The 27055-nt window shown below is 59.0% G+C and overlaps 1 protein-coding gene across 2 annotated transcripts; it reads left to right on the top strand.

The window, feature by feature from the left end:
- Positions 1 to 8183: 8183 nt before the first annotated feature.
- On the top strand, positions 8184 to 25807 carry GRK2 (G protein-coupled receptor kinase 2). Of its 2 annotated transcripts, none has more exons than XM_036930820.2 (21): positions 8184 to 8498; positions 18185 to 18261; positions 20047 to 20120; positions 20231 to 20332; positions 20440 to 20514; positions 20636 to 20697; positions 21410 to 21461; positions 21691 to 21782; positions 22155 to 22254; positions 22336 to 22414; positions 22503 to 22633; positions 22867 to 22961; positions 23036 to 23143; positions 23357 to 23423; positions 23725 to 23825; positions 24391 to 24457; positions 24533 to 24628; positions 24843 to 25005; positions 25158 to 25294; positions 25392 to 25502; positions 25590 to 25807. In XM_036930820.2, exons 1-21 carry the CDS (start codon positions 8386 to 8388, stop codon positions 25752 to 25754), a joined length of 2067 nt encoding a protein of 688 aa, XP_036786715.1. In that variant the 5' UTR covers positions 8184 to 8385; the 3' UTR covers positions 25755 to 25807. The 2 variants fall into 2 exon arrangements, with proteins under 2 accessions (XP_036786715.1, XP_036786707.1); XM_036930812.2 differs by having other exon boundaries at positions 8244 to 8498; positions 25389 to 25502.
- The last annotated feature ends 1248 nt before the right edge of the window (positions 25808 to 27055 follow it).

The raw sequence follows: 27055 nt of genomic DNA, 5'->3' as shown, positions 1-27055 counted from the left end.
TTTAAAGGGTTTGGTTGTGTTTTTTGTTTTTCGGAGAAATACTGTAAATATATATTTTTTGTTGCTGATTTAGAGTCAATCTCCAATGTTGTGCTAAAAATTTTTAATTAAATGTAAGCATTAAGGGGACAAGTCATGCTATCTCAGTTGACACAGTGGGGTTATTTTGGGCCAGGGAAGGAGAAAAACTAGTTGGACTTTTGTTTTCTAAACCTTCTCCACTATTGGTTTTAGAAAGAGCAAGGAGATTGTTCCTCTGACACGTGGGAATGGGAGATACTTGTGTAATAAAAATTTTTAAAGACAAAGAAATAGCCTCCAGTGGGAAATATATTTGTTTTTTCTTTTTTTCTTTTTTCTTTTTTTTTTTGTAATAAAAAGGCTTTAAAAAGAAAAAGAAAAACAAAACCTTTTCTGCCTTGGTGTGTGTGTGTGTGGGTGAGAGAGAATGAGTCAGAAGATCAATGCAGCCCCTTGTGCTGAAGGCCAGGGCCCGGGGTGGCCTGCCGCTGCCCTTTGAGCACAGGCGAGACAACTGCGCTCCAGTGCCACTTGTCTCCTCCCTTTCTAAGGACAGAAAGCAGCACTTGCTTCATCAAGGTGAACTTTTAAATGGATGTTCGAACTGAAGTACAAGATCACCCACCAATCCCCCATCCTGCAAAGGCAGTGCTCAGAAAAGACCCTTGTGCTACTTCCCTGAGGAAGTCTGGGTGTTTCTAGGAACTGACAGCAGATGCCAACTTCATCTGCTAAGGTGGCAGAGCTGTCCCTGAACCAAGGTCTGGCCAAATGGGCTCCAGTCAGCATTTGTCCCACCACAACCCCACTGTTGCCTCTCACTTGGCTTGAGGGGTATAAACCTCCAGTCTAGGAGAGAGTGCTACATGCTACCAGGAAACAGCCTCCTCACCGGATTGCAGCATCTCTGGAGCACTGAAATCCCACCTGGAAGCCCGAGTACGCTTCCAGCACTACCTTAAGGGGACCTGGGGGATCTCTGCCCATCCTGCTCCCCAAGCTGACGGTTAAGGGCCATCTCCATCTCCAGGTGTGTGTAATCTAGAAAAGGAGGTCTTGGACAGTGGACTCGTTGTCATGTTGGTTTCCTGAGGATTGGATGTGGATATGGCCATGTTTGAATACTGCCGAGAAAGGAAGAGTGTCAGTTTGCCTCCTGTTTCTCTCAGAAACCCATCTGCCTCTTGGTTACCTCATCACCACACTCTAGTCGAAGCCACCACTGTCAGAACCTTGAGCCCTGAGGGCCTCCCAGCCTCCAGTCCAACCCCTGTTCTCCATGTTGGCAGCCAGACCACCTCCCTTAGAGAGCTGACTACTATGCTTGAAACCTACCCGTGAGTTTGTCTCATGATAGAGGTCTCAGGCTTCCTCTCCATTTCCCCCTCCTACCCCTCCCCCCATAGTAAATAAACTTTTCAGTTCCACCATCCCTGGGCCTTTACACATAATGTTACCCCTCCTGGTACACCTTCCTCAGTTTACATGTTAATTCCCTCCAGGAAACCATCTTCCACCCTGCTCAAGACTGGATCAGATGCTCCCATAGTACCCTACAGGTTTTTAGGAAGTCAAGTCTCCCCAACTGGCCCGGAAGCTCCACAAGGACAGAAATCAGTTTGTTGATTCCCACCATGTCCTTCCCAGCAGGTGATGCAGAGCTTGACACACAATGGATGACTGTTACACTGCTGAGTTTTTCTAGTAGCTCAGATACCCAGAGGTCCATCCCTTCCCCAAACAGCCAGTCTCTTGCCGTGTTCTCCAAATTTACTTTTTCCGCTACCTCAACATCTTTCCCGCCCTTTCTTATGCTAATGCCACCAGCCTTTTTTTTTTTTTTTTTTTTTTTTTTGGTGCCTGTTTCCAATCTAACCTGGTTCAGCTATGAATTAAGGCACGCACAAGAATCTTCAGCAACCCTCCAAGGTCATGTCTAAACTCAAGAGTAACTCATTCTGCCACTGGCTTCTGTAAAATGGGAAGCAGCATGGTCAGCATACGGTAGGTGCTCCTGTCTGAGGCCTCAAATGACTTGTTGTCCCAAGCTTGCTGTGCTTTGGATGTACTACCCTCACCACAGCTATGAAAATCTAATCTTTCCTTCAAACACCTCTTCCTCCAGAAGCCCTTCCCATTTCCTCCTAGCAGAAAGGATTAATCTAGATATCCTGTGCCTTTTGCAGATGACAAAGCCAAGGCTCAGGTGAAGTGACAGCCAGTCTAGGGATCAGTGGCAGAGCTGAGATATACGGGGACACTGGGCCTGGGGCTCTAGAACTCCACTCTTTACTAACCCAGCCCTCTCATGCCCTGCTGAACATCCAGTTGAGGGGTTGCCCACACCCCTCTCCCATGTGGCTTTGAATTCTGTGAGGGTGTGGCTACCCTTAGCTAGTTCTCCCTCCCCTCCTTGTGGGTCCCAGGATTTGGGGAATAAGGAAATTTACTGAATGTAATAAAAGGTGGGTGTATGGGGGGGATGCAGGACTGACTGCATGGGTGAGTGACCCTTAGTTTAATGCTCCGCTGTCACTACCTTGAATTTCTTAATTTTTGAGCAAGGGGCCCTGCATTTCATTTGCAGTGGGCTCTCTCTCGCCCTCCCAGGCCAGCTCTATGCTAGGTGTTATTTGGGTGGCCAGCAGCAGAGCAGGCCTGGCACTTGCTGGCTGCTTACCACCACCTTCCCAGGTGCCCAGGCCCAGAAGGAAACCTCAGCAACAACACCCATGTGTGGACAGGAAACAACAGGCACCTGAGGTGGAGGAGCACCTGGGTTTGCCCTCAGCCTAGCGCTGTCACCCACCTTGTGTCGTCCCCCACCCACCCCAATCCGAAGAGCTACAGGAGCAGGAAGGTCCAGCTGCTATCCCCAAGAGTGTGCTCCGATAGTGCTAGGACAGCAAAACAGGGACAGAAGCAGAAAGAGACAGACATGTAGAGAAAACACCCTGAAAGACCCAGGAAAGGAAAGGCAGAGAAAGAGGCAAAGAAAGAGTGAGTGGAGAAAAGAAAGGTGAGAGAAGACACCACGGAGGATGCCTATAGCGAGGCACAAATGAGGCCCGAGACACTCCGCATGTGACAGTGACCACTTGGCAAACCATGTTCACCAGCCCAGTTTGCACACACGTCATATCCGTTCATCCTCAAAACAATCCATTGAGGCCAGGCTGGAGGCGCCCCGTGTACAGATGAGAGAGGCAAGGCCCAGGGAGGTTAAATAACTTGCCCAGGGCACCCAGGGGGCGGTAGGAGGGGGCAGTAGCATGTGTCCCTAGTGCTTTCCTCACAAATCCTCCCTCTCCGCGGCACAGCAAATCCCAGTAGACAAGCGTGTGAAGTCAGTGAGGGCTACGAAGCCACGGTTCGGACACTCAGCGCAAACGCACGGCGCGAGGCGAGTGGCGGACGCGGGGGGCGCATGCGCCCTGGGGCAGCCGGCGGGGGGCGGGATGCTGCCTTGGGCGGGGGCGAGGCGGAGCCTGGACAGGGGCGGGGCGGGGCCTGGACGGGGGCCGGGGCCGGGGGGAGGGGCGGGGCCTGGCTAGGGCTTTCAGGCGGAAAAGGACGCTGGGGCCCAGAGAGGCGCGGGGTCTGGGTGACCTTCCGGAGGATTCCAGCGGGAGGCGCAGCTCTCGGAAAGCATGTCGGGCAGAGCCATCAGTCTGGAAGCCGGCCCAGGATTGTGGGCCCGCGCCTGGTGGCTGAGGGGCCACCGTAGATCCTTGGTCTGGTTGGGAACGAGGGAAGGACCCGTGTCCTGGAGATGTGGGAGCCTCCTGGATAACCAGGCCCCTTTCGTCCTTCCAGTCCTCCCCACTTAATGTTCCGCGTTCTTGGAAAGCTCTCTCCCTGTCAGTAACAAAGCTGCTTGCCCTCCCACCCTGGCTTTGTCAAAAACGCCGCTCTTAGGAGGTTTCTCTGACTTCACCTGAAGAGGCTGTTATAATAACTTGTCACCTGTCTCATAAAGATGTCGGGAGCTTTAAATAAGATCACCCGGGCTCTAAGAACAGTGTCCTGCACATAGTGAGAACCCAATAAATGTCAGTAGTTACTCCATGTATAGTTTGCCCATAAGTTCACTGTCTCTGCCTGTCTTGGATCCCCAAGGCCTGGCACCCAGTATGAGTCAACAAATATTGTTGGGTGAGTGAGTGAGTAAACCAAGTGAGTTCCCAGCATTCCAGCCAGAGCCTAGACATCAGAGAGGTGGATGGTCCATGTTAGGCAGGAGTTTCTCGGTCAATATGGATACCCCCCCACACATACACACATACCACCTGAAGGTCAAGGCCCTCCTGAACCCTCCCTTTGCCTCCCTGGCCCTCCCCCGATGCTTCCCCTGACGCTCTTCTCTGAGTGCCCCACCTCCTCTCATTGTAGCTCTTGTCATCATTGGAGGTATACGTTTAGGAGGCTTTTTCCCCACCAGACTGGGTCACCACCAAATCCGGTTCTCTTTGTATCCCTAACTTTGTCCTGGGTGCCATGCTGCTTTGAGGAACGTAGTAGTGTCCATGACAAACAGGGCACCAAGGGAGAGAGCCCCCTGAGCAGGAAACTTGCAGCCCATAAGATACAGGATGAGCCATGAGCCAGCTTTGCTGGAAAGGAGGGAAGGGCATCCCAGGCGAGGAGCAATACAAAGTCAAGATCTCGGGGGTGAAAGTGAACTTAGCTTATTGTGGTGACAGAAGGAGGACCAGAGAGACTGGAGACTAAGGGGCAAGGGACAGTGTGGGAGGTGTGGAGTTAGAGAGGTGGGCAGGCCTTACAGGCCCAGAAAATGAGGGAGAGTTTTACCCCAAGTGCAGGAGTGGTGGTTGGAGGTGGGGCTTGATTTAGGCCTGTCAAAGCTCAGGCCAGAGGAGAGGCAGCGAGGCACAAGGAGACTGGTGCAGGCCCCAGAACCAGGGGGGAGGTGATGGCACTCGGACTGGGTTAAGCTGGGAATGGTGGAAGGATCCAGTCTGTACTCTGGAAACAGACACACCAGGTAGTTAACAGGACAGGCTGGATGACAGCATGCATGTGCTGGCATTGAGGTGGGGGCAAGTGAGAAAGAAGGGAGGAACCAAGCAAGGATGGTTGCTCGGTTTTTGGAAGATGCAGGAGCCACAACACGTAGGCAGGAGAGGAGCAGGTTGGGTAGTTTGCCACACCTCTTAGTCATTGGGGAGATGCCAGGTAATGATGTCTGGGGGTCTTCCAGCTGGGTAGAGATGGGGTCCACTTCTCTTTCACTCCCAGCATCCTGGCCAGAGGCTGGCACAGTCTGGGCACCAGACGAAGGTTTGTTGAGAGAAGGAATGGCAAGCCAGCCTGAAGAGGGAAGTTTACAACCAACCTTCCCTCAACCACCAGAGAGCAGCATCATCCCCCAAAACAGCCTCCCCCAGGTCCCGGCTACACCAAGCTCTTCCTGCCCATGGCTTCCAGAAACCACTTTCTTGGGCTCCAGGAATCAGTGAGGGGTACCCTGGGGACTGGCTCTCTTGAGGGACGCAGGCTTCGGGCCTCCCAGGGCTGCAGGTTGGGCAATGGGTGGGAGGGGCTGTCTGGGTTTTCAGGTGACGGGAGGGGAGTAGTAAAGCCACCTCCTGCAGCAACATGGCTGGAAATTCACAACCCACAGGTACTCTGGTCTAACAAGTTCATCAGGAAGAATTTTTTAAATGGGGGCTGCTCCAGAAACCAGGCCAGCATGTGGCTATGGTCAGAGTCTAGAAGAGCTGGGGTGGAGCAAGAGGGAGGGAGGTTAGAAGCCTCCTGTTGTGGCATCCTTCAGTGCCTGTGGCTCTGTTTTGCCCCAAACTCCATGTGCCACCTTGAGCTGAAGAGTTCATTCATTCAGTCATCAAACTTTGACTATGCATGCATGTCTGTGTCAAGTCCTGTGGTGGGTACTAGGAGCAAGATATGAACTGGAATCATCACTTATATTTGGAGACTGTATGTACCTTTTTAAAAATATTAGCATTTCCAATAACAGGATGTATTTTCCAATTGATGCAAACATTTTTAATTAAGTTTCACCTCACCCCACCCCATGCTGCTATTGTCAAAAACTTGAAATCATGCATCTTTCAAGTGATAATGTTTCGGATCAAAGAAATAGGTGCTAAGTGTAGAATTAGAGACATACACAGTTGGGGTCAGGGGGTTGGAGAAGGCCACCTGGAGGAGGTGGCTCTTAAGAGATGAGCAGGAGTGAGCTATGAAAGAGCACACAGAGGGCCTCCACGCACATGGAAGGGCAAGGGCGCAGAGGTGAGGGCTGACAGATGGGGGACCTTAAGTACAAAGGATGGCAAAGACACAGCTGAGCAGGAGGGCAGGGCCCAGTCACCCTAGACCTTGACTTGCAGGTTAAGGAACTTGCTCACCTGATCTGCTTTGGGCAGAGTGGGTGAGGGCCTGCAGCACCCCCTGTGAGCCCTCATTCTCAGCAGCTCAAGAAGGCCTGGAGTCCTGCTTCTTGGTGCTAAGGAGGCAGTAACTCCATCAGATCTAGATTTGGGAGAGGCATCTTTGGTCAGGGTTGCATCAGGACAGCAGCCACGGGAATCCTCAGAAGACCAGACAAAAGGGTGTGGTGAGAGATTAGGGTAGGGGGAGAGGAGGGTTCAAAGGTGATGCCTGAAGGTCTGACTTGGGTTTTCTGGGTGGATATGGTGTCCTACTTTGAAGGACCTTACCATCTCTGCTGGGCTCTGATTCCAGGCTTTGCTGAAGCTGATCTCAGAAGGCAGCTTGAGAGATGCACAGGGCAGAGGTTCCTGCTTTGCCAAAGGATACTGTTTACTCAGCCACAAAGTGGCATGAGGCTTGAGGTCTACATGCCCTGGACTGGGAAGGCATCTATTCACCTTGGAAAGCAGAGGGAGGTTCTAGAGAGAGGCATTTGAGATAGGAAATGCTGCTGTGAGGCACATGGTCCTCTCTGCACCCACCACCCCTCCACCCCTCCACCCAGTGGACTCTCGGCGAACTGAATTTCTCTCACCAGGCAGCATTGAGACCCCTGTGCCTGTCCAGGCAGAGAGAGGTTTAATCACATGTTGTGTAATCATGGTTATTCATCAAGTTTCCATGGATGGGTTGGAGTGCAGGCCAGGGACCTAGGCCTACAAGCCTGTCCAGGGAGGTCAAGGATTGGTGCAGGGTCCTTGGTCCTGAGTGGGAGTCCTGGGGCCAGGATTGGGTCTGAAGCAGAAGGGGGAGTGACTGGGGCTGGGCCAGGTCTGGAGTCTGACGGCAGTTGTTAGAGGTCTGAGGTTCATGGTGACTGGTCAAGGGTTCTAGATGCAGTCTGGGTCCCTGGTTGGATGTTCTGATTTTAGGTTCGTGTCCAGAGATCTGGGTGCTGGATCTAGAGTTAACAGTCCAAGTCCAGGTCTGGGCTCTTCCTACAAGTCCAGGGTTTAGTGTCATTATTGTGGTGCAAGTCTGGGGTGGGAATTAGGGTTGGTGTCAGCAACCAGGATGAAATCAGTGTTTGAGATTGTGGTCCAAAATCTGGGTCCGGGATACTGCTAGGGGTCTGGGGTCAGTATCAGGATCTGGGTGTGGGGTAGGGGACAAACGGTTGTGATTTGAGCGGTTATGGTCAGGGTCTGAGGCAGTGGTCCAAGGTCTGGGGCTAGGGTCCTGTTTAGAGTCTGGTCTCAGGAACTTCAATCCAGGTCTGGCGTCAGGTAGTGCCTCAGGTCAAGGGGTCAAGGGTTTTTTGCAGGGTCTGAAGTCCAAGTCCCTGGCATCACGTTCTGAAGTGCCTGTCTGGGGGCCAGGCCTGCTCCACGTGGAGGCTGGAATCCCACTTATGATCCGAGTTGTGCTCACGGTTTGGGTCTAGGATCTTCGGTCTCGCGTCCCCGTCATGTTCCAGGTCCGGGGTCAGGTCGGGGCCCCGGCCGCGGGTCGGGGCCGGAGGGTGGAGTTCCAGGTCGCCCCCGGTCTGACGGGGGGTCTGGGGAGCCGCGGGGGTCAGGTTCGCTCCCGGCCGCGCGGCCTCCAGGGGGCGCCGCCGCCGCCCGCCCGCCCGGCCGCTCGCGGGCTCGCTGGCGCTGTGCGCGGCAGGCGGGGCCGGAGGCGGCGGCGGCTCCGGGGTGCGGGCAGCGGCGGCGGCGGCGGCGGCGGCCCGACTGCAGTCCCGGCGGGAGCGGAGCGAGCCGGGGCCGGGCCCGAGCCGGCGCCATGGGGCGGCGGCGCCTGTGAGCCGCGGCGAGCGAGCCGCGGGCGCCGAGGGGGCGAGCGGGCAGCGGCGCCCGAGGCCGACGGAGCGGCCGGGCCGAGGCGCCGAGCCGAGCGGAGCGGAGCCGAGCGGCGGGAGAGGCCGCCGCCGCCGCCGCCAAGATGGCGGACCTGGAGGCGGTGCTGGCCGACGTGAGCTACCTGATGGCCATGGAGAAGAGCAAGGCCACGCCGGCCGCGCGCGCCAGCAAGAAGATCCTGCTGCCCGAGCCCAGGTGAGCGGCCGCCGGCCCGGCCCGTGCCCCGCCGGCGCCCGGCCCCGGCCCCGCACCCCTGCCGCCCCGGCCGCCGCTCCGGGGCCAGCAGCCCCCGCCGGAGCCCGAGGCGCCAGGACCTGTGCGCCCGAACCCGGGGCGCCCCCACGCCAGGGCTCCCCAGCCCGACGGGCTCCCCGCCCCGCTCGGCGCCCCGTCCCTCCGTGTGCGCAGCCGGCACTCACCCCCCAGCCCCTCGCTCATGCCTTCTCCCACAGGGTTCCCGGGCGCCCTCCACCCTGCTCCCCGCAGCTCTTGGTGCCCGTTGGGTCCCCTCCTCTGCCTGCCACCGTCTACCTGGCCTGCCTGTGTCGTCCATGCCTTTGCCGCCCCTGCGCCTGGCACTCACACGCGGGGTTCCTCCACTCCAACCCTTAGCTCCCCTGGTTGACACTTGTGTGAGGTTTGGGGAGACAAGTCTTCCGAGGTCTTCCCACCCTCTGGGGGCTCACTGGCTTGGGGTTTAAGAGTGCTTTGAGGGCCAGGGTGGTGGGGGGGAGCAGGGTGTGGTGTGTGCCCCATCCCCGTGGGGGAGACACCTGCTGTCCCTCTGCCCTCGAATTCCCCCTCTGGTGGGCCCTGCCTATGCTGCCTGTGGGTGCTGTTTGCCAGGGGACAGCCCAGCACCCCTGCAGCTGGACCATGACTGCCACCTCTCTGTGAGACAACTGATGTCACTACACCTGGTAGCAAAGTTTAAACTGTCCAGGATGTAGTCACAGAAGTATACAGGATCCTGACCATAGCTGAGGCTTGTCTGGCCTTTTATGGCTTCAACAGTATTTTCCAGTGTTTCAGCTACACAGTAGCCCATGGGCAGGTGGGACAGGTATGGTTTTGTCCCTATGGAATAGGTGGGAAAGGTGAAGCCCCAGAGGTGAGTGGCCTGACCAATGTCACAGGTAATCCAGGGTGATGCCTAGTTAGCACATCAGGACTTCTGGCCTCTAGTTCCACACTGTGCCCACCACTCTGGCTTGAGCTGGGGACTGGCCGTAATGCATCTCCGAGAGCCACGCGCCCACCACAATTCCTCATGACATGTGTCAAGGCCAGTCGCAGCAACTCCTCTTTACCTGCCTGAGTGTTGGCATGCTGGTGCCTGGCTGGCCCAGGAGCCTGGCCCTGTCCTAGCTCTCAATGGTCTTTATCATGTGACTTCGGGCAAGTCCCTTCCCTTCCTGGGCCTCGGTTTTCTCATCTGTGAAATGTGGATGGTGTGAAATAAGGGCTTTGACACTTCGGCAACCTTAGTCTGAAGCAGAGCCCAAAGCTGCACAGGGTTACTATACCGATGGCTCAGCCACCCCCCTTGCATGCCCTGCTCACTGGGTTTCAGACTGACTGAACACCAGGCCTGAGAGAGGAAAATTGCTCTGCGTTTTGAAAAAGCCGTTAGGGCCCTTTTTTCTCTAAGACATTGCAATCAGATTTCTCAAAACAGGAACCAGACTGACTGTCAGCTGGGGGCTGTCCAGGCAGTGGCAACAGTTAGAACAAAAACGAGTTCAGAAATGACGAAGCCACAAGGGAGGAAATGGGGGAGACAACCTCTGGGGCTCATAGTGGCTTTCCTTGGTGACCTTAGCCTCCAGACCCTCCTGCAGGTTCGAGTTCTGCAAAGTGTCAGGCGGGGCCTTTTCTGGAACTCTCTGTGTTTGGGTAATCCTTCCCCAGAATGCATTGCTCCTGATGGGGCCCCGCCTTGGGTTGGCTGTGCAGGTGTTAGAACCCTGAGAAACGAGATGTTCCTCTTTTCCTGTCCCCTTTACTCTCCATGGTAGTGATGGTGGTGATAGGAGTAAGGATGGAAATTACAATAATTTATCATTTATTTTGACATCTGCCACCTCAGTTGACCCAAAAACCAACCTGTGAAGTTGGCAAGGCCAGCTTCAAGAGTAGTTGCTCAAGAAATACCAAGAGTGTGTGATGTCTGAAACCAGATAGGCTATGAGTTTTAGGGCAGTAGCAGGACACGGAGAGCCAGGTGTCCTGGGGTCTTGTGCAGGGTCACCGTCTGGCAGCACAGTGTTGGGCAGATTCGCCCCCATTTGTGAGCCACACTAGAGGCTCTGCAGTGGCTGTCAGTGAGCTAAGGGCTGGGGAGGGCCTGAGCTGCTCTGTGCAGCAGGCCTAGGGTGGTCTGAGGACTCCGGGGATTCTGCATTGGAGGACATGCCGCCCTGTATGCTTATGCCTTGCACACCCAGGCGGTTGGATGCCTCACCCCCTGGAAAAGTCACTGTGACTGTGTCTTACGTTTGCCTCTCACTTCCCAGTTTGCAAAGTGGTTTTTACTCTATTTTGTCCTTTTCACAACTGTGGGAAGCAGACACAGCAGGTAGGATTCTCCCATTTAACAGTTAAAGCAACTGAGGCTCAGAGAAGGGTAAAGACTTCGGCACAGAGATGAGCTAGAATTTGAACCTGGGTCTCTGGACTCCCTTCCCCGCTCTGCTTCATGTCCTCCACACGCCCCTCCACCTCGTACGTGCCGGCTGGCACTCCTGGTCTGGGGAGGTGGCCTGGAAGCAGGGCAGCCCCAGCACTGTCACAAGGCCCAGCCCCCTCCCTGTCTGCTGGGCCAGACTGGGGCTGCCCTGGTGGGTGAAGCGGGTGTGGAGAGGGGCAGCTTTATGCCTGGGGTTGTGCTTTGCCCTCACACACAAGGTCAGGGTCAGGGAGAAAGGCGGTAGTTTGTCCGTGACAGGTGCCATTTGGCGTCATTCCCACCTTGGTATGGTCCATCTGGGCAGCCTCCCTGCAGCTGGTGCCCAGACTGTGGCTTGGCTGGGAACTGGGGCTGGCATCTCAGAGCTGGGGCACAGGAGCTGGGGCACAGTGCCACTCTTTGAGTTGGCACAGGGGCCTCCCCTTCTGTCACCTTATGGAATCCGAGGAAGCAGACCCATTTCTCTGCCCTCTCCTGGAAGGAGGCAACGTGCATGGCCAGAAGACAGGAGATGCAGCTTCTAATCCCACTGCAATACCAGCTCACGTGGGACCTGGCATGTCACTTTCCCTGGCTGAGCCTGCCTCAGTTCTCACTTTGATAAAATGAGGGTGCTGCCCTTCACAATAGCCCCTCGGTGCCCCCCGGCCCAGGACTGTGGCCTGTCCCCTCAGTGAAGGAACAGGCAGCTGCCTCTCCCCGCCGTGGCGGCAGGCCTCAAATTAGTGTCATTTGCTTAATGTGACCACAGAGGCCTCGTGTAATTAATCTCTGGGCTCCTGACTGAGGAGCTGGGCTTGGGCAGCCCCAGGAGGTGTCCCTGCACTCCCTGGTGACAGTGGCAGCCTCGGCAGCAGACTGTCGGAGCCGGGCGCCGGGCGCAGCCTCCCATTTTCTTGGCTCTTTCCTGGTCCCTCCCCCGCGGTGGATTTCCTTCTTCCTGCCCTTCTCTGGCTTCCCCGTCTCCCAGACCCTCCGCTCTTCCTCTGCTGCTGCTTCGTTCCTGTTAACTCTTTGCCCCAAGGACTTCCTGCCCTTGATATGTCGGGGGCAGGGGTGCAGGGGAAGGTTTTCTCCCTTCCACCTCCCTTCACTTCTCCATCACTAGCAGAAACCCTGCTGTCGGCAGCCTTTATCTCTTACTCAGAACTTTCCACTCCAGTAGCCATGTCCTCCCTGCCCCTGAAAACAAGATTATCTTTTCGGCAGTCGTTCCCTCTAGGCCTTTGAAACCCCCACTCTCCCCAGGAATGGGTCTCTGGGATGTCTTTTCCCATCTGTTCTGCTTTGCAGAGCATGGGGTTTCACATTTTTGCCATTAAGTTGCCTGCCTGCCCGCTGTTCCTTCAGTAAATGGATTTGAAGGGAGCGTGAGCATTACAGGTTGGAATCCGTGCAGGGGAATCTGGGCGCTGCCAGCCCAGGAGTAATGTGTCCTATTAATGCACGATCAATTCCTAGTAGTAAACTCCCAGTGACGTCAGGTGCAGGCGCTGTGCCGCTACGCCGCCTCCCTCCCGCCCGTGCCCGCCGCCACAGGTCGGCTCTGCAGAGGGGCTGCACCGGCTGGCGGGCCGGCGGGCCAGCTGCGTGCACGGCTGGCTTACCGGATATCGTGCTCCTGCCTCGGTACAAACAGCAGAAGCCGTGAGCATACGAGCCTCTGAGGGGGACACGCAGCCCCAGCCCACCTGCCCCTTCCTTCTGGGGCCAGGAGGGGCCAGAGTCCTCCCCTGGTCACATAAGGCAGAGTTAAATGCTCAAGTTACGCTCATCTGTTTCAAACAAGAGATACTAACAGTGGGTGTTTGGTTGCAGTTTTTTCTAAAACAGTAACATCCCTTCTTTGCATTGCTGCTTCCTTGAAGGGTAACGTCTCTGCCGGCAGGAGAGCCGGGGTTCAGAAGTGGGAGTCTGGTGTGAAGGCAGCGGCAGCTCTGCCTCTGATGGGGGACTTCTGCCTCTGGAGGCCACCCTAGGTTTGGGGCGGGGACAGGCCCCTCCCAGGAACCTCGGGGCCAGGAGCCCTGGAAGTGCCTCCTTGGTGCTTTCTAAGGTGGAGGCAGTAAATTGCAGGGTGTGGTGCTCAGGTCATGTTCGTGTAGAAGCCGTGACAGTAACATGGCCACCAGAGCGCCTCCTTCCATGCGTCCTGCAGGGAGCCACTGGGAACCTGGCTGCTGCAGGTGTGTGAGGTGGGTCTGAGTGTGTGGCGCCACGCATGGCCCTTTCCTGCTCCTTGGCCCAGGGCTTGCTCTGGAGTTGTCCATTTGGGTTGGTCTTTCCCGTTGGTACGTGGCCCCTTCCTCAAGCTCTGAGGGCATTGTCAGCCCCAGGGAGAGTCATTAAGAAACATTAATAAGAAGCCCCAGGGGACTTCCTCCTACCGCTGCCACCTTGGTGCCAGGTTTCCTGGAAATGCCACAGAGAAGTGCCCCGCTGAGGCCACAGCCTCTGCTCCACTGGCTTGTTAACCATTGTCTCCCAGAGCACGGCAGTTCGAGATGTGGCTGCACCAGACCCGCCAGGCCTGCAGTCTCTGTGCCAGCCTTCACAACCCTGGGGTTTCACAGCTCTAGCATTCTGCTCACCCAGGAACGCAGGAACCATGGCCCCTGGCCTGCCAGATGCCAGCAAAACCTGTCCCCAGCCTGATACGGGCTCCCAGGAGGGATGTTGCCCACAGCCACTGGCCAGGGTACAAGGCTGGGGCCCTCTGAGACCCTGCCTTCAACTCTTCTGCCTTGAAGGAGGCCCTTTCTCAGAGAGGCTGGACATTTTCTTGCCACTGACTAACTGGGTGAGGGACCGTGGGCCATCTGCTCAGCTGCTTCTAGCCTAGATTTCCTCACCACCAAAATGAGCATGTTTGCTTCAGACCCTGTGGTCCCTCCCAGTCCACACAAGCTGCAGTCTTGTGACCCTGCCTGGGAGTCACCTGTGAGGGCCCACAGCAGCCCACCCAGCCACTGCGCCACAGAGAGGGGGACTTTGCTTTTCCTCTGAACCACGTGGTGCCAGAAGGTACCGGAAGTTCTCCCTCTCAGCCTTCACCCCCTCCCTGCCTGCCCGCTGTCCTGCCTCACCCCAGCCCATGCTCTGGGCAGGCAGGGAGGAAGTGCGCCCTCCCCCAGTGTGAGAGCCACTGAACAAGAGTGAACAGTGCTGTCAGCAGTGAGCCCAGCCTCCTGCCCAGGGCCCTTCCACGCTTCCCCGGGGCCCCCGCGCTGAGCAGCAGAGTACGCGAGGTTGGTCTCTATGCACCTTGCACCTGGCTCAAGGAGTGTGCCTAGGCCGGTCCTGGTTAGGGCTTGCCAGTCAGGAGGCTGCCTGGCCATAGGCCTCACCCTCCAGGGCATGTCAGGTGTAGGACAGAGACCCAAGCAAGACCGAGTATTTAATGCGTGTTCTAGAAGGAGATGGAGGCTGTGGGGTCCTCCTGGAGGGGACGTGAGCTGACAGCCCTGATGGCAAGGCTGGCCCCTTAGGAAAATTCTCCTTCTGCTGTGTCCTGTCGGGCTTTTTAAACAGCCAGCTCCATGGTAGCAATTCAGCATTTTGTTGACATCCTCATTTTACAAATGGGGAAACTGGACATTTAAAGTTTGTGACTTGGCCTGGCCTCCAGGGGGGGAGGTAGGAGTAGCCATTTGGAGCCCAGGCCTGGGCACCCCTTTGACCAAAAGCAAAGACGCCCTGAGGCTCAGCCCAGAGGGTCCTTTCAGCAGGGAAGATGGAGGGAGACCTGTGGCTCTCTTGACAAGCCCAGCCAGGAGCCTTGTGTTCCTGGGTGTTGGACTTGATGGGCCAGGGCAGGAATGCTGCTGTGGGCGTTTCACCACTCCAGACTCCACCAGGATCAGGGAGCAGGTGCTGGAGACAAAGGTGACCCAGCCCGGGGAGCTGCCACTGCCCTCCATGACAGCCTGTATTTGCCATCCTGACAGGAGTGTCTCCCAGGACACGCTTTTCTCACCTCCCAGCTCCCTCAGCTGCCAGCCTCACGGGAATGGACAGGAGACCCTGACACAGCTGTTTTGGGGGCCTTCCACCTAAAGGCTCCGCTCTAGTCTGACTGTTTGTTTGGTTGGGGGGGCGGGTTGTTTATTTTATTTAGAAAACATTTTTTTCTTTTTAAGGAAGAAAGTGAAGTGCTGTCGGCTGAAGGCCGCTGCGGCCATCTGTGCAGGCTGCCGAGGGGCAGGGTCTGGCCACCAGCGGCTCCAAGCTGGGGCCCCCTTTCTGCTCTCCCCTGGGCTGAGCCAGCAGCAGAGCCCAGGAGGGAGAAGGCTCTGTACAGGCGCAGCGCCGAGAAGAGATGGTTCTGTCCTCGGAGGCAGGGCCTCTTAGAGAGCGTGTTTCCCCTGCGGGTTTTTGCGAGTTCAGTTCCTGGCTGTTCTGGGGCGTTGGCGAGTCCTGTGGGGGGGAGGTGGCTGTGCTGCTCGCTGGCACCTGGGTGGGCATTGCCATGGCATCCCCGATGCCAAGCTGGTGCTGGCCTTGAGAGTTCCCGGCAACAAGTTTGGGGCTCAGTAGGGCTTCCCAGTGCCTGTTGGCAGGGGCCAGGCCCAGCCACCTGGGAGAGTCACCACTGAGGGACTGGAGTTGGGTAGCCTATTGCCTGTATCTACCTGTCTGGACATCCTGCCTGACCACACTTGACCACCATGACCATCCACTTCCGTGGAGGGTTGACATTTTATGATATTTTTTCCCTCTTTATTGCTTTTTCTCATTCCCTTCCATAGACCAAAATATCTCGAAACCCAGGGCTTGGGTGCAGATGTGGAGAGCCAAGGGGAGGTGAGGGCCCAGCCTGCCTGGTCGGGCACCTGGCCCTTGCGGGGGGCTGGGCTCCCCTGGCTGCGAGGCCCCTGCTGTGTGTGAAGCACATGTGGCGTCTGGCCTTGCCTCCTGAGTCCCTGTGAGTCCCGGGGGGCTGGGGAGACGTGTCCTTGACAGTGACTGGTGGATGTGCGGCCCCCAGGAGGGGCGGTGGGTCCTGGCATGGGTGGGGGCCATATCCTGGCCATTGAGCCCCCCTGGTTGTAAGGGTGGCCTCACTTTCTCAGAGGGAACCGGCTGAAGTGGCAGTACTGGGCCCTTGGCCTCTGGCTGGAGTCACAGGATGGGGGCATGGGAGGGACGTCCTGGCCATCAGTGCCCTTCTGCCTGTTGGAGACAGCTTTCAGAGGACGTCTTGGCATCTCCCAGCCTCCGAGGGCGGGGAAGCAGGAGAGGGGGTCAGGTCTTCAGTACTGTGCCTGGGGCGACTCTGTGTGGCCACGTGTCACCCTGCATGGCTCAGACATGCACAGGGGCCTGAGTTTCCACCCAGACAGTCTCAGAAGGAAAGTGTTGAGCAGAAAAGGGCAGCAGTGCCCTGCCTTTGAGCCCAGGCCGCAAGTCTGGTGGGCCCTCGGGCTGTGCTGGGCCTGCCTGGAGCCCACCTCCTCAAGCCTCAAACCCCTGCAGGTGTGGTCTGCCTGCCAGTTGGCCTTGTCAGCCCTTCATCTGTCCGCCTGCTGGTTCCAGCCTGCTCCTGCCCCACCCTGTTTCTTCCCTCCTTCCTGGCCCAGTGTCATCATCTACCTGGGCTTCCTCCCGCGGGTGCCTCTGGCAGACTGTCTGCTCACTCAGTGCCCTGGACCCAGCTTCCCGTGTCCTCTGCTAATCCCCTCCCTGCCCTGTGGCCTCTTGCTCATCCCTGACCGGGCCTTCCCCCCCACATCTACCTGTCTGCCTCGGGTTTTGCTACCTGTCAACATCCTGTTTGCACTTGAACCCAGTGGAATTCCACGTTCTCTACACAGCCTCTCCTGGCAGCCCGGAACACCCCTCCCTTCCCCAGTCTCCTTGCACTGATGGTCCCGCTCAGGCCTGTCACTGTCTGATGTCATAGGACCAGACACAGAACCTGTGCCCTGGGAGGGCAGAGGTGCATGGCTTTCTGGTAGGTGATGCACAGCAGGCCCAGTGACCACGGCCCTGTGCTGGGCTCCAAGAGGGGCGCATGGCTGCAGCGAGGCAAGGGCACAGACTTTCCAGTTCAGGTCCTCCCAGCTGCAGTCCCTTCGTCAGTGGCCCACTGGAGGCCCCACATGTCCCGAGGGCCTTGTGAGCAGTGCATGAGCTCCAATGTGACTGCCCGGCCCAGCCCTCAGTATGGGCAGCCAAGAGCATCCTCAGGAGCCTGGGCTAGTGAGGGCCAGTGTGACCACAACTGGCTGTCATGAAGGCACGTTGGCAGGCTGGACTGCAGGTGGCCCGGGAGCAGGAAGGAGGGACAGCAAGGTGCATCTAAGGCATATTGTGCGGCCTGGTGTCGCTTTGCCAGACAGCTCTGGGTGTTGGGGGAAGATAAACGGGTCACAGTGGCCAGCCCCTCCCCTGCTGACGTCCCAAGCAACCCAGGGGTGGGGGTCATGTTTTATTTCACGTAGTAGGGACACTGGACCTGAGGCTTGGGTTTTTCTTTTTTTAACTATTTTTAAAAACTGAGATATAATTCATGGAACATAAAATTCATCATTTTGTAGTGTACATACAGTCCAGTGGATTTTCATACATTCACCACAATGTGTGGCCCTCAGCCACTCCCTGATCCCAGACTCCATCTCCTCAGAAAGAAACCCTGCCCCCATGTGCGCTGACCCGCCTGCCGTCTCTGGGGATCTGCCTGTCCTGGACGTGTGATGCAGGTGGAATCATATGTGGCCTTCGTGACTATCCCTTCTCTCCTAGCGGAGTGCTGAGGCGCCCCCGTATCACAGCACCTTCCCACTGCTTCCTTGTGCTTTATGGCCGGGCAGTATTCCCCATGAGGACAGGCCACATTCTGCGTAGCCATCACCTGCTGATGGGTGAGGCTGGCTTTCAAGGTTTGGTCAAGTTCCCAAAGCCAGGATGAGACAGCACCTGGACCAGCATTCTGCACAGTCTCCTGCTAGCTCCCCGAGCTTTTGGGGGAGAGCCTCAGTCGGCACAGGCTTCTCCAGGCCCCTCTGCTGTGACTGGTGGTCAGGCCCAACAGGGGTGGCCGCCTTGCCTGGGGGGCGCAGTGGCACCCCCCCCCCCCAGCAGTGCCCCTGACTCAATTCTGGGAGGAGAGTCGGTGGCCCTCCAAGCAAGGGCCATCAGATCTGAAGGGAGCCACGGGGCTCTGGGTCACCCCTGCCCCTCTGTCGTTCAGCATCCGCAGCGTCATGCAGAAGTACTTGGAAGACCGGGGCGAGGTGACCTTTGAGAAGATCTTCTCCCAGAAGCTGGGTGAGTACAGTGGGGGCTCTGCTGGCCCCAAGGGCTTCCCACCACTTGTCCAACTGCCCGGGCCTGGAGTGTGGGGACAGGAGGACCCTAAGGCTACCTCCTGCCCCCACCCTAGCTCACTGTTTCCTTCTCCCAGGAGGTTTGGCGTCCCCGGTGCTTGAGGAAGGGCAGCCAGCGAGGCCGCTTCCCCCACCCACCGGGGCAGCAGGGCTGTGACCCTTGGTGCCTTCCAGCCCCTGGCTCTTGGGCCAGGGAGCCCCGTGAAGGGGGTGGGGGCCCCACAGTCTTCCAGGGCTGCCGGGGGAGTTCCTCCTTTGGGTTTTTGTTTGTGAGAGTTGCAGCTTCCCCTTGGCGCAGGCACAGCGGCTCTGGACCGTTGGTAGAGCTGACAGGAAGGGGCGGAGCCCTTCCTGTGGCGCCTGCCGCGCTGTGGCCGCCCACCCCGCCCCCATGGGCCCTCTCTGTGAGCGACCTGCTTCGGCTGTCCCCTGGATCTTCCTCCTCCGGTGCCTTTTGTCTTAGACGTGTCGTGGGGCCACCGCATGGACCTGGCCCACAGGGTTGGGGTAGATCTCAGGGAGGCAAGCTCCAGCCAGCCACTCAGGGCTCCAATTTGGCCTTCTGGAGAACAGGATCTCAGCTCTGAAGTGGGACTGACCCAGCCTGGCCTGGCAGCATAGGCATTGGAGGGCAGGCTTAGGGAGTCGGTGTATTAGGAAGCACGCAGTTTGGGTCTCTGGCCATGCTGTGTGAGCTGGGGCATATTGCTTCACCTCTCTGAGCCTGCTGGTGGCCACACCTGGGAACCGAGACTCCGGAGCCCTGTCGCCCAGGGCTGTTGGAGGACTGGGTAAAGTGGGGTCAGCACAAGCCCCTTGCGGGGAGCCCTGGTCACAAGTCACTCAAAGGCACAGTATTGAAAGGCCGGAAGCGATGGCCACGAGCTCCGGCAGCGGTACCCAGCAGTGTCCCCAGAGAGTCATGGGAAGCCGCCGAGTGCGAGCCGGGTCACTCACGTCGGGGTGGGCCGAGCTGGGACCATCCCTGCTTCTGCTCTGCCCTCCAGGGCTGCCAAGCCTCGGGCCCTCACTCCCTGCTGGGGGTGAGGCCTGGGGCTGCTGTGAGTCCTTCCTGCCGCCCACCCCTTCCCCAGCGGCCTCTGCCCTTTGAGGACCTCTGCACCAAGGCTCCTCTGCCAGGCTGCTTCCCAGGACCTGCCTCCCCTGGATAGAGGATGCTCCCCATAAACTGCTAACTGCCAGGCCTCCTTGAGCCTCGGTTTCCCCAGCTGGACCCTTTCCCCACACCCCCTGCCCCGCACTGTCTGCCTATCTCTTAGGGCTGCTGTGAGAATTAGCCTGATGGTGGAGGGGCTGTGAGGTCCAGGGAGAGGAGTGGGGCCCCCCTCGGAGGCTGCCCACCTCCCAGTGCTGCAGCTCAGGCCTGGCCCCACAGATCTCACTGCGCCAGTGGGGGAGGGGGCACAGGCCCCGGCCTCAGTGAGGGGACCTGGGCACCAGAGCCAGCCCTCCGCCTCTGCCTCATTAGGGCACCTGTCACATTCCGGCCACCACCTGAGGAAGCAGATATAAGACGAGAGAGATGCAGGCACCCCTACCCCAAACCCGGGGATCTTCAGGTGGCAGCAGCCTCGGCGCTGCCTTGCCCAGCCCCCACCTAGGGGAGAGACCATCTCTGCCGCCCCCTCGGCCAGTCTGCCCACACCACCCACCATTTGGGCAGGCCTCGGGGCAGGGGGCTCAGCCCTCAACGTGCCTCTTTCAGGGTACCTGCTCTTCCGGGACTTCTGCCTGAAGCACCTGGAGGAGGCCAAGCCCCTGGTGGAGTTCTACGAGGAGGTGAGGCCCTGCTGGGCCCCGAGCGGGGAGGGCCGGGGATGCTCTTGTTGAATTCGCGAGATGCCTATTGCTGGCGCCGCTGTGTCACCCGTGGGGCTCTTGTCCACTAGATTAAGAAATACGAGAAGCTGGAGACAGAGGGGGAGCGCCTGGCGCGCAGCCGGGACGTCTTCGACACCTACATCATGAAGGAGCTGCTGGCCTGCTCGCATGTGAGTGTCTGGCCAGCTGGCCCTCGGGCCCCAGGCCCACAGTGACCTGGGTATCAGGAAGGGATGGCAGACCCTGTGGAGAATTCACAGTCCCCTCTCTTCCCCAGCCCTTCTCAAAAAGTGCCATTGAGCATGTCCAGGGCCACCTGGTGAAGAAGCAGGTGCCTCCGGATCTCTTCCAGGTGTGTGCTGGGCTCACTCCCCACTGCCTCCGTCCCAGCCAGGGTCGCCCTGGCAGCAGGTCAGGGAGCTCAGTTGGCTCCCACTCTGGCTCAGTCACCAACCTCCAGCTTCTTTCCTTAGCCATACATCGAAGAGATTTGTCAGAACCTCCGAGGGGATGTGTTCCAGAAATTCATCGAGAGGTGAGAGCAGGGCTTGTGTGGGAGGGGCAGGGAAGGAAGACGGTGTGTGGACGTGAGAGGGAAGCCAGGCTGCTTTAGGCCCCAAGCAGGGCACCTGGGCCCAGCTGTGCCCATGCAGGGACCTCTGCTGTCTGTCACCCTTTTCACACCCCTGCCCCATCGTCCTCAGCACCAGGCATCTCCGGGCCCATCCCAGACGATGCTCCAGGGATCGAGGGGCCACCTGTGCATCTTTCCCTCCCAGAGACTGTCACCTTGCTGTGCCCATCCTGGCTGAGAGGTCTCAGGATGGCAGTAGGGGCAGGCATGAGAGGGCACACAGTCCCCTGTCCAGAGCTGGCCTGGTGGGTGGGAGTTGCAGGCAGATCTCAGCTTGATACAAAGAGCAGGGTCCCAACTGCCCAGCCACTGAGTGGTGGCTCCACAGGACCGAGGGCCATGCCACTGAGATGTGCGTGCGGGGATGAGGCAGGCCTTGTCGAGGATACGGTAACAGGGAATCTGGGGCTGAGTGGGAAGTCGTCCTGTCCAAGCTTATCTGATCCCAGCAGGAATCCCCAAACAGGTGGCCAGACCCTGCTGTCCTGGGCAGTCCAGAACAGGACACTGAGGCCCAGCCCCAGGGAATGGCAGTGGGGTGGTGCAGGCTTGCACCCAGCATCACTCTGTCCCCTTCTGAGGCTCATCTCAGCCCTGGGTTCTTCTCTTACAGTGACAAGTTCACACGATTTTGCCAGTGGAAGAACGTGGAGCTCAACATCCACGTGAGTGGACTGGGTACCCTCTCTGCTCCTCCCGAGGGAGCAGGGCACCTTGGCTTGGCCAGGGCGAGGAGGTCAGGACAGCCTGCCCTTCAGCCCCCTGGGGTGGTGGCGGTGGGGTCAGTGCCAGGGTCCCAGTGGGGCAGCTCAGGGCAGCGTGTGGTGAGGGTGCCTCTGCCCTGGGGTGGGGCCCCCACAGCCTGCGTGACCCTGGTTGTTGCCATCCCCACAGCTGACCATGAACGACTTCAGTGTGCACCGCATCATTGGGCGAGGGGGCTTCGGAGAGGTCTACGGGTGCCGGAAGGCCGACACGGGAAAGATGTGAGCTCCTGCTCAGCCAGATTCGGGTGGGAGGCTTGAGGGAGAGGAAGGCCCCAAGGGTGCCCTGCAGCCATGGGGCGGCCATGAAGAGCTGCGAGAGGCATCAGTGCCAGCACTGGGGGCCTGGGAGCCGGGTGGCAGGGCCCTGAATAGGCAGGTCTCTTCAAAGGGCCATCTGCTGTTCTCTCCATGGCTCCTGAGAGCCCCCAGAGTCCCTGGCCCACCAGCACTTTCTCCCGCCGTCTGTCTCTTCTTCTCTGATGTGTCATATGCTTGTCGCGGTGTCGGGTCTTCCCCACAAGAGCCTGACTGTCCCCTGCCCTGCCCTGAAGGTGTATGTGGGCTGACTGACCCAGCAGCGCCTTCCCCCAGGTATGCCATGAAGTGTCTGGACAAGAAGCGCATCAAGATGAAGCAGGGGGAGACCCTGGCCCTGAACGAGCGCATCATGCTCTCCCTCGTCAGCACCGGGGTGAGCCGGGGGGTGGGGCTGGCCACGAGCAGCCCTGGGTTCTGGAACCTCTGCTGACCTTCCCCTCCTGTCTGCTCCTAGGACTGCCCATTCATCGTCTGCATGTCATACGCGTTTCACACTCCGGACAAGCTCAGCTTCATCCTTGATCTCATGAACGGTGAGTGCGCGGCCCGGCCCCGGGTGGGTCTCAGGGCAGGTGGCTGGGTCAGAGAGCTGAGCAGTGTCCTCGGGGCTGCCTCCCTTAGGCGGGGACCTGCACTACCACCTGTCCCAGCACGGGGTCTTCTCCGAGGCCGACATGCGCTTCTACGCAGCCGAGATCATCCTGGGCCTGGAACACATGCACAACCGTTTTGTCGTCTACCGGGACCTGAAGGTGAGGCGTCACTGGGGACCCCCCCCTCTCAGCACACCTGACCCCCTGGCTTGTCTCCTCATCTCCTCCCTCCCACTAAGCCATTTTCTGGGTCCAGGTGGTGCTGGGGGTGCTGGGGCCTTGTCTGCAAATACCCAACGTCTCTGGAGCAGACAGCGACCCAGCTGGCATCCTGCCTGGCCGGGTCCTGTCCTGAGCCGCCCTGTAGGCTGTTCTCTGGGCTTCCTCCACAGCCCGCCAATATCCTGTTGGACGAGCATGGCCACGTGCGCATCTCTGACCTGGGCCTGGCCTGCGACTTCTCCAAGAAGAAGCCCCACGCCAGTGTGTGAGTGTCCAGCCCCCCACTCTCCCTTCCTGGGCCCTCTGCCAAGCCCTCTCACGGCTTCCTTGCTTCCACAGGGGCACCCACGGGTACATGGCCCCCGAGGTTCTGCAGAAGGGTGTGGCCTACGACAGCAGTGCCGACTGGTTCTCCCTGGGCTGCATGCTCTTCAAATTGCTGAGGGGGTGAGTGGGCTACCCTAGGCCAGGTGGAGGGGCAGACAGGACAGAGAAAAGCTCTAACCCTGTCCAGGTAGGAAGCTGGAGGAGGGGAGCCCACCACTGCCTGGGCGTTAGAGGCAGCACCATTCCTGGTTTTAGACAAGGATCATTCCTGCTGCCTGCCTCAGTTTCCCCATTCCTGTCCTCTAACCTTGAACTTTGGCCTCTCCTACCCAGGCATAGCCCCTTCCGGCAGCACAAGACCAAAGATAAGCATGAGATTGATCGCATGACACTGACCATGGTGAGTGTAGGGAGCCTGGGTGGAGTCCCCGGGGGCCACAGTAGAGCTGGGTCTCCTGTGGGTGTCACAGTCACATACTCCTGGTTGTCACCAACCAGCAATGATTTCAGGCTGCTCATCCCCACTCTGGCCTCCTGCCCCATTAGGTGCCCCCTCCCTCCCTTGACAGAGCAAACATGCCTGCTGGGGGTGACTTAGGGTGCTGGGCCCTGGCTCTCCAGGTACTGGGGACCTGGACCCCCACCCCCGCCTGCCAGCCCCTTTCTTGGCCCTGCCAATGTCCTGCTCCTCCTCCCTGTAGGCCGTGGAGCTGCCCGACTCCTTCTCTCCCGACCTCCGCTCCCTGTTGGAGGGGCTGCTGCAGAGGGATGTCAACCGGAGACTGGGCTGCCTGGGCCGAGGGTGAGTGCCCGGGACCAGGGCCGCTGTCCCAGCCTTCCCTGCCAGGCCCTGAGCACTCGGACATGCTGCGGGGCCCAGGCATCTGCAGTGGGCTGCTGGGCGCCCCCAAGGATGAACGCTGTGTCGTGTCGCTGGAATGGAATGCCCGCCATGGTCCCAGTCTCCTTGGGGGAGCTCACAGATTGGGGTGCTGCCAGCTCCTTCCAGTGTTCTCAGGGTGCAAGGCTGCCTGGGGGTGCAGTGGCTGAAGCCAGCTGGGGCCCAGCTTCCAGAGGGTCCCCTGTTACAGAGATGGTGATGACGACAGCAGCATTTTGTGTTCATTAAGCATTTACTTAAGTGTCAGGCATGATGTTGCAAAATTTGTAAATATTAAAACTCACAGGAGCCCTATGATGTGGGAACTGCTATTCTCCCCATTTTAGAGAAGAGGAAACAGACTCAGGTTTAGGGAACTTGCCTAAGGTCAGAGAACCAGAGAGTAGCTGGACCAGGAGTTAGCCTGCACCACCTGTCCCACGGCCCAGACTTAGCCCCCTGGCCCAGATGACGCGCTTCTCCACAGGGCCCAGGAGGTGAAGGAAAGCCCCTTTTTCCGCTCCCTGGACTGGCAGATGGTCTTCTTGCAGAAGGTAACAGCCTGGGGTGGGGCCAGGAGGTGCCCTGCAGCCCTGCCCGGTGCTGATGCCAGGCCTGTTCTGCTGCAGTACCCTCCCCCACTGATCCCCCCGCGAGGGGAGGTGAATGCGGCCGACGCCTTCGACATTGGGTCCTTTGATGAGGAGGACACAAAAGGAATCAAGGTACTGGGCCTCACCTGGCCTCTCACACCGGAACCCAGCCCAGTGGTATCCATGTCGCTTCCCTGCCCTTGCTAGACCCTGTGCCTGCTGGCTGTCAGGTGCTGGGTCTCAGGCTCTTACTCTCCAGATGTCCCTGGGGGTGGCCGCTGGACCAGGCTGCTCTGCCCGGGGGCCCGTGGCTGATGGATGTCCCTGCCCTGTGTGCATGATGAAGTTACTGGACAGCGACCAGGAGCTCTACCGAAACTTTCCCCTCACCATCTCGGAGCGGTGGCAGCAGGAGGTGGCAGAGACGGTCTTCGACACGATCAATGCTGAGACGGACCGGCTGGAGACCCGCAAGAAAACCAAAAACAAGCAGCTGGGCCACGAGGAAGGTGAGGGGTCACAGCTGCCCGCTTTAGAGATGAGCAACAGCGTTGGGTTTCAGAAACCCACCCAAAGTCACGGCCAGAAAGCAGCTGCACCAGGATTCAAGGTCGGGCGGGTCCAGGCCCTGCTGAGTCCACCTGTCTCTCTCTTGCGTCAGACTATGCCCTGGGCAAGGACTGCATCATGCACGGCTACATGGCCAAGATGGGCAACCCCTTCCTGACCCAGTGGCAACGGCGGTACTTCTACCTGTTCCCCAACCGGCTCGAGTGGCGGGGCGAGGGCGAGGCCCCGGTAAGGAGCAGGGCTGGGGTGGAGGACTGACGGCCCATGGCTGGCCTGGCCACCCCATACCTCACAGCTCTGCCCTCCCATGCCCACCCCGCAGCAGAGCCTGCTGACCATGGAGGAGATCCAGTCGGTGGAGGAGACGCAGATCAAGGAGCGCAAGTGCCTCCTTCTCAAGATCCGAGGTGGTAAACAGTTCGTCCTGCAGTGCGACGTGAGTGGGGGTCTGGGGACCGGCGGTGGGTACAGGGTGGCCTTGGCGGCGCCTGGGCCCCCCTGACAGACCTGGGTCGGGTTGCAGAGTGACCCCGAGCTGGTGCAGTGGAAGAAGGAGCTGCGTGAGGCCTACCGCGAGGCGCAGCAGCTGGTGCAGCGGGTGCCCAAGATGAAGAACAAGCCGCGCTCTCCCGTGGTGGAGCTGAGCAAGGTGCCGCTGATCCAGCGTGGCAGCGCCAACGGCCTCTGACCCGCCCCACCCTTCCACCTGCCTTTTATAAACCTCTAATTTATTTTGTCGAATTTTTATTATTTGTTTTCCCGCAAAGCGGAAAAGGTTTTATTTTGTAATTATTGTGATTCCCTGTGGCCCCAGCCTGGCCCAGCCCCCAGCGGGGCCTGCTTGCCTCGGCTCCTGCTGCCGCCAACCCGGCCACTGTCCGGCTCCCCCGAGCCCTGGCCCCCCGGGGCCTCCTGCTCCCAGTGTCTTCCTGTGGGGATGGGAGGCAGCCCCAGGCAGCCCTGCCCGCCCTTCCCCGGGGATGATACTGCAGAGTTGTGCCACCTCTGGTTCCGCTCTGTGCCCAGTGCACGGCTGGGCGGCCCAGCGCCCTGCAGCCCATGGGAGACCGCGGTGCTGGGAAACTACAGGACTTTTCCCCCCCTCCCCCCCCGCTGTCCCGGCCCCCCCCCCCCCCCCCCCTCCCCCTGTGACAGGGACGCAGCCCCGCACTGTCCTGCCTCCAGCCAGTTGGTGGAGGGGCCCGTTGTCTCCCGGCCCCAGGGCCTCCTGGACTGGCGGGCTCCTGCCCCCTGGCTCCAGGAGAGCCTCTGGCTGCCAGCCCTCCTGTGTTCCTGGGCACTTGGGCTCGGCCAGGAGGGCGGTGTGGCAGTGGGTGCTGCTGCCCTCACTGCAGACCTTCCCCACCAGGCGCTGGGCTCGGACCACAGAAAGGCAACTGCGGGTCCTGCCACACTGGCCCAGCCTTGCCCCAAGGTCACCCTGCCCCTGGGCTGGACAAGGCCTCACCTGCCCAGGACCACTGGGGGCCAGTCTGGCCTGGCCTGGCTGGGCAGCACAGTGAGGGGCAGGTGGGCCAGCCCTCGCCACCCTAGGCCAGTGTGCCCAGGTGGGCCAGCCCCATGGCCCCACGCCCCGTCAGTGCCACTGCCCACAGGGTGCCACCTTGCCCACCGCATGCCCCCTCGTGCCTGTCACGCTGCTGTGTGTGGTCTTGCCCTGTCCCCCTGGGGCTGGGTTGGCACACCCTTTCTGCCCATCTACTCACTCCCCAGGGCGTTTCTTTGCCGATTTTTGAATGTGATTTTAGAGTGGAAAATGAGACTATGAGTTTTTATAAAAAATGGTGCCTGACTCCTTGACTGTGTTGGACTCTTTTGTGCCCGATGACCGTTCTCAGCCGCCACTGGGCTGGGGCCTGAGGGGAGAGGGTCTTGGTGGCACCGGGTCCCCTCTACTGCCACAGCAGGCATCCAGGGCCGGCCTGCCCAGGCCCAAGCCCTCCTCTGGGGTGGGACAGGGGGCTCCAC

This window comes from Manis pentadactyla, chromosome 9, assembly GCF_030020395.1.
Source record: "Manis pentadactyla isolate mManPen7 chromosome 9, mManPen7.hap1, whole genome shotgun sequence".
NCBI classification, from domain to species: Eukaryota; Metazoa; Chordata; class Mammalia; order Pholidota; family Manidae; genus Manis; species Manis pentadactyla.
Note: the sequence above shows the minus strand (reverse complement) of the source record. Positions and strands in the feature narration are given on the sequence as shown.

Excerpts from the sequence above, each read along its gene's own strand:
- GRK2 (XM_036930812.2), top strand. The coding sequence starts at position 8,386 with ATGGCGGACCTGGAGGCGGTGCTGGCCGACGTGAGCTACCTGATGGCC. Across the intron at positions 18,262-20,046 it reads GATCTTCTCCCAGAAGCTGG|GGTACCTGCTCTTCCGGGAC; the intron begins GTGAGTACAGTG and ends TGCCTCTTTCAG. Across the intron at positions 22,634-22,866 it reads TCGTCTACCGGGACCTGAAG|CCCGCCAATATCCTGTTGGA; the intron begins GTGAGGCGTCAC and ends CTTCCTCCACAG.